Source organism: Rhopilema esculentum, chromosome 15, assembly GCF_057945365.1.
Source record: "Rhopilema esculentum isolate cy_ngs chromosome 15, ASM5794536v1, whole genome shotgun sequence".
Classification (NCBI taxonomy): Eukaryota; Metazoa; Cnidaria; class Scyphozoa; order Rhizostomeae; family Rhizostomatidae; genus Rhopilema; species Rhopilema esculentum.
This window is the reverse complement of record NC_142829.1, coordinates 7118310-7135698: the sequence shown is the minus strand read 5'-3', so window position 1 is coordinate 7135698 and position 17389 is coordinate 7118310. Positions and strand designations below refer to the sequence as shown.

At 36.0% G+C, this 17389-nt stretch overlaps 2 protein-coding genes across 2 annotated transcripts; both read right to left on the bottom strand.

Moving 5' to 3' along the window:
• LOC135685773 (uncharacterized) lies at positions 1-13667 on the bottom strand. The gene is made up of 6 exons (XM_065201841.2): positions 13540-13667; positions 9967-10106; positions 9362-9659; positions 7612-7653; positions 2565-2675; positions 1-348 (listed from the first exon to the last, which is right to left on the bottom strand). The coding sequence occupies exons 2-6, from the start codon at positions 10080-10082 to the stop codon at positions 253-255; spliced, it is 663 nt and encodes a 220-aa protein (XP_065057913.2). The 5' UTR covers positions 10083-10106; positions 13540-13667; the 3' UTR covers positions 1-252.
• A 73-nt stretch (positions 13668-13740) lies between these two features.
• On the bottom strand, positions 13741-16743 carry LOC135685769 (trace amine-associated receptor 1). Its single transcript, XM_065201838.2, has one exon. The coding sequence runs from the start codon at positions 15934-15936 to the stop codon at positions 15136-15138; it is 801 nt and encodes a 266-aa protein (XP_065057910.2). The 5' UTR covers positions 15937-16743; the 3' UTR covers positions 13741-15135.
• Between the last annotated feature and the right edge of the window lie 646 nt (positions 16744-17389).

Genomic DNA, 17389 nt, shown 5'->3' with positions numbered 1-17389 from the left:
GGCAATGATCTGTTAATTTGCTCAATCTGAATTTTCCGACAACAGCTTAAAGATATGCAAATACTCAATGCTATAAATCTTTCTATTTGACCTGAGATAAATTTTAATGAGGTGACTTGCCTATAGAAAGTTAGGTGCTATTTAGGACATCAAATAAGTGCTTTATTAATCTTTTGGCTAACGAGCTGCAAATAGTATTTTCAGAAACACGTAAAACAAGATGTATGATTCAATAGTTTTGGAATTGTCTTACTAATCAAGAGGGTAGATTTCTTTCAGCCACGGTCTTGGTACGTACTGTGCTCCGTCAAAGTCTTCAAAATAATCTTCGACTTCAGGGTGATTGATCTAAAAAAAATATGATCTAGAAGGTATGTCTGAGACGCAGAAGGAAATTGAATAGTCATAAAGCTGGGGTTTCATTTTACTTGCGTCTTGATTCTAATTTCAAAATAAGCGGAGAAATACGGCTCTTAGAAGCACATGTGTCAACGCCTTGAAATCCCAAGTCTAACACCTGAACTACAAATCATAAAAACATAAAAAGCAACTAATCTGTAAGAAGTTCTCGTGAAGAAAACATAAATTCAATTAGCATAAGAGCTGACCAAAATAAAGACATTTTTGGCAAGCCATCGATGGATGTGTCGCTGAAGGAAATACATGCAACGCCGATTGCATAATGTAATCAACATGGAGTGCATGTTACTAAAAATGTTAACTATCAAAGCTATTTCTATTTAAGGCTCGTGTCAGCTTATTCTTGCAAAACTGACCGACTGGTTAAATTGACGTACATAATCATACAACTACGTCGAAAAACAGATTACCCATTTCGCTCCTATTTGAAAACGAGAATAACTAAATATTGGTTTTAAAAGGTATGCAGAAAATCCAATAAAAAATGGAAGTGATTACTTTAAGACAGCCACAAAGCCCACCAAGTAGAAAGTTCAAAAGTAATACTTGTAAATTGCATCTTAATGACGCTGCTTCTGCGTGAACCTCATTTTAGACGTAATGAATCAAGTGGAGCATGGCCTTTTAAGGACTGTATGGATACGCAAGGATGGTATCAGATGGCCAGCTTGCATCATCACTCTTTACAAACTAATTCAGTCTTTTCAAGTCTACGTCGTCACCTGATCGAGCCTCATTAAGAACTAAGGCTTTGGGTCCAAACAAAACGTGGAGTACACGCGAGTCAGCTCAAACGAACGCACACATAGTTGCAATTTTAACGGCAATTATAAAAAAAGGAATATCTTGTATTAAAATCACCTTGCACATTATTTCCTACACATTTCTTTTTGAGCTCATGATATTCATCAAATATTTCGTTATACATAACAAGACCCAATTCAGAGATGTAGTATCTAGAAAAATATGGGCTGAGTATTGTTAGGTTTTCTCTTTTCTCTGTTGAGATGACTTTTGTGGTAAAACTTTCTCTTCATCCCAAATAGAGTTTGAAAGATGAAAAACATTTTCAACATTTCCAATCAAATAATATTTTCCATTTTCTGACATTGATATGTTCAACATTTGCAAAACTTTGAAATAGATAGGGTATCATCAAGACTTTGTACACTTAACTATTACATCCTCCCTCCCCACTAAACAATGTCTTCTTAATTTACGTTTGATTTACGTTAGATTTGGTAAGGTTCAATTGATTCCTGTTAGATAGTTTTGATGCTCATATATACAACCAGCAATGTCTTAGGATAGAGGGATTGCTGTGTCAGCATTTTATATAGAAGACACTTGAGCAACAAGGCGTTCCAAGAACTTTTCCAAAGACTGTAGGTCACTATTGCAAACCAGTACGAACAAGCGACTAGTGAAAATCTTGCACAACCCAAGCTTCTGGGTCAATTAAATTGTAAAGAGGAATTTTAATATCTAGCTTAAAATTAAACGTTATCACTCTAAAACGTCTGAAGAGCCCATGACGTAAAACAGTTGGCAGAACTTTTAGAAAAGCGCTTGAACTGATGAGCTCAATGTCTAACACATTAAATTGTATTTGACATTACGAGCTATACCATTACAAATGGTAAATAAGTAGTATAATATGATACAGTGTAGATATTGCTATACCAGATCCCCGGAAGGGAGAAGTGTTCACAAAGACTCCGTATGCATTGCCTTCTTAAAGTGTTAGCAAGGCGTCTCAGGGCAACAGAAAACTGACAAACAGAGACCAGTGGCGTACCCATGGGGGGAATAGGGGGGTCCGGACCCCCCCCCCCACTTTTCTAAAATATGATCCTAGAGATTTGTCCAAAAACGATGTAAAACTCATTGCGGGGGGGGGGGGGTGTAGGATACTGTATGCTTGTGTCAATAACAATTATAAAATACTTTGCTATTTTCTGTAGTTAACATAAAGCAAATAATGGCGGAAAATTTTGCAAAAAGAGCGTTTCCCCACATTTGCGAGTGTTTGAAGGGCGTGGTCCAAAAAATTCCGGGGACTACGCCCCAGACCCCCCCCCCCCACTACTCCGTCCCTGGGAGGCCACTGACAGAGACAACAAAGAAGAAGCATTGTCATGTACCTTCGTATCGGTTAAAATTTCAAAGTTTTCTTGGGGGATGTAGGTTATCTGTGCTGGGGATCTGTCATCCGTGTGAACTAGAACTGAATAATTTGGCATCTTTCTCCATTCCTGTTTGGTAGATAAAAAATATGTTATAACTTTTTAAGAAAACAAAACAGAACTTCACAGAATGAATGCAATACAGTTGAATCCTGTTAAGTCATACTTTCAATGGGAGAAAGGTACCTTAAGACCAAATTTAGTGAGAGAACAAGGTATGAATTATAGGGATTCAGCTGTAGCTGTATAAAAATTCAATATTACTGCTTCAAACTCGAGCAAAAAATGAGAGTTTATGACGATCATCTGAAGACATTGATGTCCCAGGAAAGCTTTTATGGAATCATTGTGAAAATGAAACATTAAACCTCATGAATGATATACCTCAGAAATGAAATGAGATTGAAAATTGCCCGACGAACAATTTACAAATAACTAGCCTATAAAGGAAGGGAGCGATTGTGGATAAAAAGGTGTGGATCTACAATGCCCCCTAAAATTCCCTGGAAAACCTTATATTTCGCTACGTGTTTTCTTTTTTCGTTTCCTTTCCATGTTTCTGCTATTTGACAGCATTGTTTGAAGGGGGGGGGGGGGGAATGGATGCATGCAAAGGTTTGAAAACATCACAAATGTTTCATAAGTGTTGACAGAGATTGTTGCCAGTTAAGGACCATCCGGATGAAAAGGCTAGAAATTTTTAACAAATTTCCGCATCGTGAATTCAAAAAAAAAAATAATGGCAGGCCAAATTTTCATTCCCTGACACAAACAACGCCCTGCACATGTTTTTTGCGTTTTTGAAAAACCTGGAGGCTCGTCTCCGCATCCTGAACAGTAATATTGTCTTGGTTTGTATTGTATTGTATTGTATTGTATTGTATTGTATTGTATTGTATTGTATTGTATTGTATTGTATTGTATTTGATACCTAGTATCCAAAGGTACTTTTTAGGGCACTGAGAAGCTGTGCTTATGGAGGAGTGTCTCCTGGTACTTTCCCCTCGACGTGACCACATTTCGTGATTCTTACACCAGGATTCACTCTAGGTGAAAGTTTGGTCAAGTCAGGGATTCGAACAACAGGCCCTTGAATGTGTAATCAGCGCCTCAAGCGATATCTGGTTATTTTAATGGCACAACCAACATCAGGAGAAAAGTGAGCATGTCGATAATAACACAAATAGAGAAACAAAACTTAAGATATTCAGAAGAAATAAAAGCATTATTTTAAAGAAACCAACTCAAACGTAAGGAGAGTGAAAATGAAGAGAAAAGGGTACAAAAATTGAAGAGGTTACGAAACAAAGATAGACACCGAAGTACCTTTAGAAGAAGCAAAAATTAATTCACTTAATATTGAAATTAAATGTTTCTTCATTTTGAGAACCGATTTTAAACTTTTGTAAAGCAAACTTTATTTAGGGCCTATAAGCGTGTAACATGGCATGTTGCTCTTAACATTGTATGAAAGTCAATGCAAAATTGTAATCCAAGTAGAGAGAGGTCATATAGTCATAACAGAGTCTCCGCGTAAGGCAGGCTTAAGAGGTGTAAAAAATTCGTTTTAAGAAACATGATATTTGTAATACCATTATGGTAATTCTTTAAAGTGGATACCTTCAAGCAATCGACAGCCTTTAATGTACTGCTAAGAATATTTATTGGAAAGAGGAGCACCTTCTTTCAGAAAGTTAAAATTATGCAGCTAATGGGATGGCAAATAGATGAAAAAATACACAATCAAGTTTAATAGTCGAATGCTCAACACCGCCTTGGAGAGTCAAACAGGTCAAAATGCTGTTGCAGAATTACAAAGATTACGTTCTTCTGAAAGACAGAAAGTAAGGTGATGGTTGAGTGCACCCTGCCTTTACTAATAAGCATACTAACATTTTAAAAATTAGGGTACTGTTTGAACCTTTTTAATCGATGTACATCATCGATTAAAAAGCTTTTGTACATCATCCTGGGAACATGGCCTCAGCCTATTGATCCAAACCACGTTAAATATTAATTTTGTAAAAGAAAGTAGAGATGCTTAAAGAAGATTGTACTTTCCCATGGTTATGCTGATGTGAATTCATAGATAAGTAAAGATAAATAATAGAACCTGATAGGCGAAAAACCAATCAAAACAATTTCACTGTCAATGCAATTGGTGTCTTCGTTTTGGGCAAAGTGGCCACCTTTTCACAGTTCTTCCTCGTTTTAGATTTTGACATAGTAGGCTGAAGAAAGCACACTCGGTGTTTCTTCTCGATGGCGAAAGGCTGTTGAGTTTATAAAATTCCTAACACACTTATAGTCGCTTCGCCTCTGCATCGTGTATTTTCAATGGAAGCAAAAGTTGCGGACATGGGATCCAAAGGTTTTTTCACACCGAACAAGAACAATTTATTGTAGAATACACAGTAATTGGTTGAATTCATTTCACCTAGCGCAGCATTAAAACTTACAATATACGGTATGTCCCTTGGCCCTTTTGATTTTCGCCGTGAAAGCTAATCTTCGATATCATGTGCATAGGGTAGAAAATTCAAACATGAAGAAGGAAATTTATATTTATACTCTGATCTTTACTGATGGTTTGAATGAAGTAGCTGAATTTATTGGAGGACTGAGTGGAAAATCAGCTGCAATGGGGTAAGGAAAGGCAAGAACTACAAAGAGGAGCTTCAATCCAATACAATACGTGAACATGTCTCTGCATACGAGGGATAAAGATGGCGTCATCGGGCCATAGCTGTTTTGCTACAGGTTTTTAAAAGTTAATTTCCTTTAGACTGGAGCTCAACATGGAAAAACAAACATATGTACATCAAGAAATCAAAAAACCTTTAACTACAACAGTTTTAAGATTATGATCTTTTTCAAAACAATCAGCCGCTTGGAAATGGATGTAAACCTCAGAAAAAGTAAGAAAAGATAAGAAATCTTAGAAATTAATCAAATTACTAACAGTCATAATTATTACTAATTCCGGAAAGCCAATTAAAAGTGTCTGATCAAAGAATATTATCATGATTGGAGTCAAAATTAATTCTATATATTGAATGAATGGGCGATTCTGAAAAAGGACAGAAATATTTAAATAGAAAAAGAATTGTGGTTAGATTCAAGTCCTTGCGAAAGTAAATGCAGTTACGATGTCTAGATTATCTCCTTTGGCATTTTCCAGCGAAGAGATTTGCCTTAAAATTACGTAGGATTTGCCCCTCTTCCAAGGCAGTCAGACAGTAAAAACATATTAAAATGACGCTGCATGCTTCATTCATCAAATTTATAGCAAATACTTCAAAGTTAATCATAGAATAGAGAAAGCAAAAATCCAATGAAGATCACAAGTTATTACACAGTTGAAGAGGAATGACACTTCAAGAAATGACGTGGCCCTGATCGTCATTCAGTCGAAAATAGCTTAAGGATGACTACACTAGACACACAGAGCGCAAAATAAAGGGGACTGACTGATAAAGAAGACTTGCTTGATTAAACAAAATAAAATCTTAGATTTTGACTGCGATAGATACAACAAAACGTGATACGATACGATATGATACGATGTGATTCTATTTGATACGATGTGACAAGATAAGATACTAGTGTGTGACAGAAAGATAAAAATGGGAAAATATATCTTGGACGTGAGCACGAAAATGAGATCCAGAGTTGCAGTAGAACATATATCATAGGGTGAGAAACATTATCATTTCCGGGCACAATTCTATGATGGCTGAAAAAAATAAATTAGGCTCAAGAAGAATGGAAATTTGTGAATTTCCGAAAACAGAGTGGGCACTTTACCCTGCTTCGCGACCACGGTAAACTGGCGGAGGCCTTATGACTTACGAGTTACTGCTTTAAAAGCAAATTGGATGTTATTTTTTGTGGTTAACAGGGAGAATGGTAAATAGAAGGGAAATGACCGGTATTAATAATGTTTGGCTCAAAAAGGAAAACCAGTCTGGAAATTTAGAAGAACGCACAAGATGGAAAGCATTTGGAAACGGTCTGAAATTTCTATACAAGAATCTTAAAAAAAGACATGGTTGCCAAACCTTTGCCAACCATTTCAAGCCATTATCAACAAACAATCTTCGATCATATAAATAAAGTGGCTGACAAAAAAAAATTGAAGATATTTGATTCTAAAAAACTTGAGACTACGATAGATTACAAACCCCTTTCAATTGAGAATTGGCCGCTGGTGGAGAGAATCAACAATGCAACTCTTTGTTTGTGTCAACTACAATGTAGTAGACTCTGATGTTTCTTATTACACCAAGGAAAAAAACTTCAAAACCAACCTATGATGGCGTCACAGGGGGTTAACTCGGGTGGACACGTCCTTCGGCAGAATAGGTCTTGTTTTTATCTAGACTCGACAAGAAAAAGGTGAATGAGGGGTATTTTATCTATTATTTAACGTATTATTTTCGACGTGATTCTTTGATTTCGAAAGTATCTTTATGTAACTGAAACATGCAGTCATTGGCGGTCCCCATTGTAAAAGGGCAAATCCCTATTGGTGAAAGGGTGTTTTCTTACAATAAAAGGAGCGTGGCCATTTATTACTTTGTTCCCCTCATGGCCTAATTACCAAAATACTACAATAAGTTTTAAAAGTTGATTTATTGAAACCAGTTTTAAAGCGGAACAAGCTGTTATTAGAATGACACATAGTAAATGATGGGCTGCTATAAAAACATCCACAAAAATCTTGAAGTGGATATCAGATTTGAAGGTAGAAAGATGCATCATGATGGAAAGACAAATGGGTCTCAATACGTAAAAACAAGACATAAAGGCGTATAGCGAATGCATCAGGAAGACATAGTCACGTAATGTCACTTAGAAGGAAAAAGCCAGAGAAAAGGCTGAGAAGGAAAAGCAGATGGCACAAAAAGACAATGGGCTTAACCCTGGAGTTGCAATTTAAAAGCTTTCTAACTCCTCCAGTTAAATTAAGTATGATACTATAATAAAGGTCAATTTGACTTACCAATTTATTTTTGTGATTCACATTTATCCAAGACTCTGGTGCCTGTTTTGAGGAAATCAAAAAACTTTGCTCTTAAGTTTATTGCAACTGAGTGGTAAAATAAACGTTTCATAAGAATATATTTTTAAACTACATCACAAAATCTCAAAGAATACACAGTCAACTTTTGTTAGATTCAACTGCTTTATGATATGCGAGGCTGCCCTATTTATACTTTCAATTTAAAAAACTCAGAAAAGAATTCTATATGTCATTATTTTACCACTCGATTGATAAAAGCAAAAACAAGAATATATCATATATCACTCATTTGTAAATGCAACACAATCACCATAAAATCAGTCCTGGTGGCAAAGAAAAACAAATAGGATTGACAAGCAAAATTTCAAATTGTTCAAAATGATAACCAGATAATTTATAAAGGCTTTTGTAATCTATTTTTTGTGAATAAGTTGCAATGCTACACCATGGAAGAATAAAAAATCCACAAGAAACTATTGATATAAAAAAAACCCACACCACTTGGAAGTGGCACATACCTACCCCGGGCCATAACCTTGAAAGAAATCAGATGAATGTGAGCCTGAACTTCTATGGACTGCCCTTAAGGTAGATTGTCTTACTTGACAAGTTAAGATAATGAAGGCAAGGAGAGTTTAGTCATGTGTCAATGAACCTAATTTTAAAACTAACCTACGGACCTATTAATTAATTTACTAACCTATGGAACTATACATATTATCATACAGTTTTGATTAAGTGAAATTAACAGCAGTTCAGGGAGGGGGGAAAAAATGTTGAGAAGTGTCAATTAAGGTAATGAAGGAAATGAAAAATTAAGAAAGTAAACAATAGTGATTAGCTGATATAGGAATTTTCGAGTGATGTTAAGGATGCCTCTGCTTTGGTGTGAGAATATGAATGGGAAAGATGGAACATTAGGTCTAAGCAAGGTCACAACAAGATAACACACAAGTTAATGTGCAAATTCAGAGGGAGTCAACATTATGCAGCAGAAATAATACAGTAAACACCCATGTATCAAAACCTAGAGGATCGAGATCTTACAGACTGAAATTATGAAACTAGAGCCCCGTTTTATACGAGCCCATCGAGCCTGAAATCTGAAATAGGTTATTATTTGTAGGGATCACCAAATGACATTAAAACTCTAGCTGTTTACTCATTGTCATTGAACTTTCAACTGGTGTTATTAGATGCTTCAAAATAGCTATTTTAATGCAGTATTCAGCACTCTGTTCAGTATTTCAATATTCCCAAGCTAAAGTGTTGCACTTTTCAAATCTTACTTAAATTCAAGTCTTTGGTAGACTCTTTTTTGCTCAACTTTCTCAACATTTTAAGTAGGTAGTAGAGATTTCCTTTAAAAAGTGTGCAATTCACTGAAACTTCAAGACCACTAGCCCAGTAAAAAACATGATTCAAGTTTGAAATGGAACAAAATAAATTTGGTGAAATCCCTGCATTGAGTAAGAACCAACTTTTAGCAACCTAAACAACCCCATTTCCTATGAAATACCCAATATAAATAAGAACCTAGTCAGGCTTCTTTTACCCGGTTGTTTAACAAACTATAATATTTTTGGAGAAAATAAATTACATAAGTGGATATTTACAAAAACCAAAACAATTTAACAATAGTGTTAAGATAGCGTTAAAATGATTTTGCCTAAAAATGAATGCATGAAACTTGCCAGTTTAAATGTACTGAACAAATAAGTATGTTTACTTTTGCCCTTTCATCCCAGCCAACAATAACACCTCTGTATCCCCATTTTTTGTGTTTTATCACTTGTCCTACTCTGTATGCAACACTTGGTGGTCTTGGTTTCCTGATGTCTATTGAAGATGCAAAATATCCCTCTTTATTTTGATATGAAAATACTTCTTTAGCTGGGCATTCCCCCATATCTTTTATCCTTGTTCTTGATGGAGGTGATGTAAATTTTACAAACTTGATGAGAATTTTTTTCCAAGTACTTGCGTTTGTAAAAGCTTGAATGCAATTGTGGACGCCATTTATAAGTCTGGAAAAATAAGTGAATGAAAAATTCAACATTTTGATAACATTATATCCCAGTTCCAAGCTCAAATTACTTTTTCAATAATAGATATACATTGCAACATCATGTGTAAAAAAGTAATTTTAAAGATTGGTAAAAAAGAACCCATTGGAAAAATATGAATAAATCATCACTAAATTATTTTATGTGATTGATTGTAGAAGAAATTCCGATCTTATTTTGTCAAGAGACACATAAAATTTAATTATCTGGCAATGTTTTTGCAAAAATACTATCCTAAGTCATTTCAACTAAACTAACATGCACCCACCTCCGTGTCATGTATTCTCTATCTGAAGAGGATGGTGTCATCCATTTTGATATAAAATACTGTGTTGGCACAGCCAGAACTAGTAACAGTAGCTGAACCCCTCCAACCTGAGGCATATTAAACAGTCAATTTCATCTGAACTAGAATGTAAAGAACAGAATGAGATTTAAGTGTGCATATCGATAAAAAAGTTTTTAAATTTAGCGTTGTAAGGAGATATCGTATCATATCCTAGATAATATTAAATGGTACCTTTCATATCATTTCAGCATCTCAATGTAAGCTCAAACAGAAACAGCGATAGAAGATGCAAACTTGGTGCAGAGTTAGAAAAATGTCAATGGAAGTGAGATGTTCCCTGTACTCTGCAAATATTTTGCTCTGGTGAATACAGATGTGAGTTATGTTCTCAGACAATTTTAATTTGATTTTTATGACTATATTTGATCCTATTAAAATGTTTTTAAAGTCTATTGTTCAAAAACAACAAATATTTTTTAATAGAACCTGCTTTTATCATCTTTGGTTCAGGTGTTGCTTCTAGCGCAACAACTAGAATCATATGTTTTTATTAAATTCAATTATTCAGCAGTACTTTGAAATGCTTTGGGTGTTTGGATAAACAAAGATGAATGCATTTGAAGGGGGATCATATCAACAATACCAGTTATAAACAGTGTTGGGTCATGTGCATATTTACATTTTTACAGACTTCTTGGCTACAACTATTACTAAATATTTTATTCAGATAATCTATAAAGCTTTTAAACCTTTTTTCATATTAAAACGGAAGCCAGTGCACACAATTTTCAATTTGAAAACAATGTTGGATTTAAATACTATGTTTTCATCAAAGTTGGAGGAGAGACATTCTAACTGTTTTCAAAATGTCCCTCAAACAGGGCAGTTGACAATTTTGTAAATAAAACTGTAGCGGTACAAAGCTTTTACAAATATATGATACTGGTGCACAGAACTACCAAGTCTCATGCATTGTGCCTGAGACACACACATTTGGTCTTTTCTCATGCTCATACACATCAAAGCAGACTTCTCACCCGTTCTGCAATAAATTCCTTGGTCTACTCAAATTTTTCATGTTCTATTCTAAATCCTAGCAAAAGCCCCCTTCTTTCCTAACAAGGCATATCAAATGGCTAAATAACAGCAAATTCACACAGGTTAAGTGATGTCTTTTGTCAGAGAGTTAGTTCATTATAATCGTTTCTTTTCTTGCCTGTCCGAAATGAAGATTAGCACTATTGCGATTTTAGCACACATTAAATTGCTTGAAAAATGTACAGGAAAGCATAATCTCCCTTGAGTTAGAGTTACACTGTACTGGATTGTTAGTGGAGCAAACAAAACTTCTCTCTGGAGAAGGCATAACTTTTCTCCAGAGAAAGAGCTCTGCTCGCTCCTACAGCTACATTTCTCTGATATTTCTGAAAGTGCAGCAGATTGAATTACTTGATGACCTGGTTGAAGGTACAATGACGATGATGACAGCATCCTGCAAAAAGGGTCTTTGTCTACTCAAAATAGGCATTTTCGAGGAACCAGAGGGCGTGGCAATGGGAAAGTTTCTAGAGCTGTGCCCCCAAATCCCGCTTTTCCCTGTGTGGCAGACTCGATTCATTTTGGATCTGTCCCTGACCTTGAAATCCCATGACTACCCAAACATCTCCCTTACCTTTTCACAAAACTCACTCATAATCAAACTGAAAATTGATAGGCCTGGGTGTGGATAAAATCTTTCTGTTTATTACAAGGACTAGAGCATAACCGACACGTTAATATCTGAGAGTGTCAAAGGGTGCATACCATGAACTCTACTCCGAATATATTCGGGATTTGCTATGTAGTATGCAGCCTGGTGCAGCAGCGTGCTGGCAGGGGGGACAAGGGGGCAATTGTCCCCCCTGCTGATCAAACATCAGGGGTGCCAAAATGAATTTTCACCTTATAAGTGTGTGGAAGGTGCCTTAGCCAAATAGCTACCAAACGAGGACAAGTTACTTAAAAGAACCCAACAAATAGAAAGGCAGACACTGTATAAAAATCTACGATAAATCGCTTCGAAGAGAACAAGAACCATGTAGTGACCATTGTCTAAATGTAATCATGTCCTCCATTGTATTTCTGTCATTAACATTTTCCATTGTCTTCGTATCCACGTAACATAATAAACAACACATTTGTAGCGTCCCTTCGTTTTAAGTGTATACGCCCTAAATTGTAGTCAGTCAGTAAATTCATCAAGACGCAACTGTCATGCAAAATCGTCTCTTGCTGGCTCCGTGTTTTCTGCACGTTAAATCAGAGATAAAACGACAGCATGCCCATAAAAGAACTTACAAAGAAATTAATATAGGAACCATTCATCACCAACCACTTCTTTTTTTCTTACTCACTTTGATGCACTGAACAAAGATTGTCAAACACCATCTCAAGATCCCACACTAAATCTTAATGATCTTTGCACAAAGTAGATACCATGGCTGTACCAAGGTAGGGTGTGGGGGTGTTTTTGAGGAACTTCTCAAAAAATTTTGGCTTGGCGGTTAAAGTTCAGATTAGGCAACATTTCATAAAATTATTGAGAGGGTGCAAAGAGTTTTGATTTACTGAAATGATAAAAAATGATGGGAAGAAAAAGCTCTGAAGAAATACCCTGGGCTTGTTCTGACGTATACTCAAACTCAAAAATCGGTTGGCAGGTCTGATGATAATATGTAAATAGATTTTGTGAATTGACACAATGTATTCCAGAGGATGGCTTTCAATCCGGCAAATTTGCAGCAAACCCAAACAAGGCCTGCCTTGCAGATTTTTCATGAGTCTACAGGGGATGTTGTAAATATTTGGATGCATTTTCCGATCATCCCTAGAATGTCTTATTTGCAATTTTTGCCACCAATGATGGCGACCGCCTTCACCATGCTCCCAAACGATCTTACCGTGCCCTTCCTACCCCAACCACCCTCAATAGTGGCGTTCCTGATTATCATTGTTGTGCAGTTTGGTGATACAGCCACTACAACGATACTCAAAAATACTGTTAGGTTTAACAAAGAATAACATACTCTATTTGAAAATTCTCTATCACGTTCTGTCAGTTATTTCCTGGGTACCAGACTCACTCTATAAAAAATAAGATTCTGGTACTCTCACTCTGGTACCCTCTACTCTCATTTGAAGGTCTTACGATACGCCACAGATAGATAGATAGATATATATAGATCGGCGTGCTTCCAAACTCTTGTACTTTTCTGCACATTTCAAATACGTTGAAGCAAAATTGGAAGATATGTGGGGCGCCATTTTGACCCTTTGCCCACCCCCCCTGCGATCTCATCCCCAGCACGCCACTGGCCTGGTGCCAAACACGATGAAACACCTCTTCCTCTGTGGATCCGAGACTGATGAAACTTACATACACTGAACAGAAAATGGTGGTACTCGCGCGTGCGATCTATCAAGAAAAGCGAAAAACCTGAGCTTCTTATCAAAACATACTTAGCAGAATCTGCTAATATCGCGATATCTTCATTAAAATGGCCATAAACTCACCATGTTATCCTGTTCTTGGAACTTTACAACGGCAACTTTGTAAACTAATGCCAAACAAGTGCAACGTACACATGATGTTGTTGCTGTATTTTGAATAGTCGATAACTTACTGTTGTTGTTGTTGCATCTCGTTGCCCGCTAAAAGTTGTCATTCACAACCTCTCAAACTGGGGGGGGGGGGGGGGGGCTGTGGAGAGACACGTCATTCTATTCTGAGAATTCATAATAAGACATTTGTATTTAGGTTACTTAAGTGCTGTAAGCTCATAGAAAATAAAATCTTTTAACGAAAACGTCATTAAGGTTATCTAAGAGAGGTGGCTGTCGAACTGTAAAATGAATTTTTAAATCGCGAGATATGCTCCGAAGACTGAAACTTCAAAAAATTACGGTTTCTTGCGTGCGGTTATACTTTTCTCATTTCCATCATGTAAAAATCCAAGGCTAAACTTTAATCAAACTGCTAACATAATCAATGACGGTTCTACATGAACTCTAAAACCTATTACGTGCCAACGAAATATGAACGATTAACGATTAACAGCGCATTCTTTCTCTAGCACTGCCTGTCCTAAGTACAAACTTGGCTGCAAGAGCTTTCACAAGCCTCTTAGCTACCTTAAACCGTTTAGCATTTCATGTCTGATCTCTATGAACCTCCTTCCTAATATCTTGAATCTAACTAACTACGTATTTTTATATGTACAAGGAAAGTATGAGAATAGCATAACTAAGCATAATATATTACTAAGAATAAACTACAAGATAAATCTAGAAGCAGAGAAATACACAATGTGATATAATCCTGATAAGGGGTTTTAGGATTTTGACAATTAAAGCTAATGACTGTAATATATGTTGTATATAGATATTATCATATATATAGATTTAAATGTTCTTCTCAACATTTTGCTACTTTGTTGTGGAGACGAAGAGAAGAGAGGCTATGAGTAATATTGTTTGAGTTCAATGCACATTTTCTTTGATCCAAAAGAAGTGTTGCCTCAATCATTAGATGACTTTCTCTTGGCCGTTTCCCAAACAATGCCAAAAACCCTCGAAGTCTGCTAAGTTAAAGGCCACAGCTTCGAAGTCTTGTAAGTTGAAGGTCACAGTAGCCTAAACCATTATAAATTATTAAAAACGTGCCTTAAATTATAATGAAAAATGGCAATAACTATTTCAAGGAGATAAACAAGAAGTGAAAAGATATTTTTTTCTACGATTATTTATGACGTTATGTCATAGATCAAGATGAATATGAAACTTTCAGTCAATTGACTAAGAAAAAAGTAAAACCAGATGTTGAGTTTCTTTTAAATGATTGCATAGAAAATAAAGATACCTGTAGTTAGAATTATCTTTCTTGAAAACAGAAGCTTTGGGAACTAGCTGCAAACTAGATTAGGCCAGTTTGCAGAAGTTTACAGCAAAAAGACTACTACGAATTACAATTCGTGAGTTTTTCAGGTTTAAACTATAAATACATATATCATTGGTTGTGCTTGAAACAATGTCCTTTTTATGTCTCATTCTGGTACGTGAAGAGGATAGCCATAAATAAAACGTCTTTGCTTGGAGGCCAGTAAGCTATTTTCATGATGAATTGATCACTTGTGTTTGAGACATTGTTGGCTTGATAATCTTTGATTTTGATTGCAGAAATTTCCAAAAAAAGTAGACGATAGGATTGCATAATGAATTAGATAACAGCAAGTATTTCGCTGGTGGTGGGATACTTTCTGTGATAAATGTGAAAACGCAAAACGGAATTGTGCAAAGCAGAAATGTTGTCGTTAGAGTCACCGATACGACAACGAGCTGCACGTCTTTGCTTGCCTGTGCTGCATTTGTTACTCCCTTTGCTGTTTTGATAATTCCCTTACGACGTATTACAACGACTCGGTATATAATGAAAGAATAGACAAAGATCATAGCACAACTGTATGCAAGCGTGGCTATACTGAAGATATACCTTACATGATTAAAGTTATCGCCGACAATCCGCGGTGTTAACATCACGAAGCTGATGCACCAAGTAACAGCAATGATGATCAAGATTTGTTTTCTTGAAATCAAGTACCGATGTTTCAAAGGCCAGCAGATTGCCAGAAAGCGATCCACAGTTATCGCGTTGACGTGATTCACCGAGGCAGCAATGGTAAAGCATAGAACACCGTCAAGTTTATATTGTTTAATTTTAGTTTCAGGCAATGCAATTGGTAATGTCAATTGTGACAATCCAACGAGAAGATCGGCGACAGCGAGGCTTAGAAGGAGGCGCTGAAATAACGAACAATTTTTTTTTGCTTTAAAGATTAGAATTATTTCAGCAACGTTGACAAGAATAATGGCAGATGCAAGAATCAATGTAATTGGAAATTCGTTAGCATTCATAGTCTCTTTTTTAATCTTGTTGTATGCTTTAGGGCTTGTTGAAGAATGGTTTGCCACGGTAAACCTCTCCGGTCTGTCCAAATTAGAATGATCAGTCACGTGTTGAAGAAATCATCAGATTACTTGAAAGTATCATCAGTATGATCTGGAAGACTGTGCTTTTACGTAATAAATTGCGATTTAAGAACAACATGCGTCCATTGTTTTCATTTATCGTAGAATTCTTTCAATAAATTTTAATTAGAGAATAAATAAAAGAGGAAGAGCCAGAGTTCATCATCGATGCTTGGATGAAAGTCTTAACAAACGACCAATAAGTCAGGGTTTTAATCAATAATGGTGTTTTTGATTAAGTTTCTGCGTGATACGAAACTCCAATTGCTGTAAAAAGGTTGCTTAGTTAATTAGATTTTAATTAAAAACAGTTCTTACACAGAATGATTGCACGGGATTTGACTAACAAGAGGCTAATTATCGAATGTAATAGCAGCTGTATTTTGATTTAAGAGCAAGCCTAATCAACCGCTTTTAAGGGTGTAAACCCAAAGGGTTTGGAATCTTCTTTTTTTTCAAGAACTTGAGAATCAAGAATATGAGAATATATTATTGAAATATCGAAGAAAAGGCTCTTTAATTTCAGGTAATTCAACTTCAATCGCACCGCTAGCTTTCTTTATAAAAATATCAGGAATAAGATGAACTCATATGTTGCCTACCAGAATCAATAACTTTCAGTTAATTGGGAAGTTGGTTAAAAAAATTGTGGGGAAACATTGCGATATAGTGGCAAGAAAAAGCATGACGATCAGGGGCCAGACATTGAAAATGTATGAAGCACAATGAAGGACAGAAGTAAAGTCAGGCTAGAATCAAATCAATTTTCCATAAATGAATAAATCATTTTTCAGATGTGATGAGTTGAATACAGGGGCTTTTGAGATGTCTGGAATTTTTTCGTATTGAAAGAGTAACACATTGTTCAGCTTGCCTAGCGATTAACTACCTTCGTGAATGGCTTGCTGTTTCAGTCAAAATCGGAGGTCGTGGAATCTTAAACTTGCTATTTTTGTCAGAGTTGATGACGGGAAAAGCTGAGTGTTCTCCGGATTCCTTTGGCGTTATAGTTCTTTTGATGACGGTTGTGCAGTTGATAACCTGATAGAAACAACCCCACACAACCATTTCAACTTCATGCCATATCCTTCTCTAAAAAACCTTTGATCTCGTCTTGATGTTCCTTAAAAACACTGCCACAAGAATACAAAAACATTTATACATTAAAGGAAGAAGAACATTCAAGAATAAACCAAATATTTTGATCAGTTTCTGAAGAGCGGCCTAGAATGCCTAAGATCTTTATCTATTACTTTTTACCTTCTATGTTTGATGTGCAACCTTTATATGATTTCGAGTTGAAGGAAAAATTAAGCTTGCCTAAATGCCTAAAGTACTT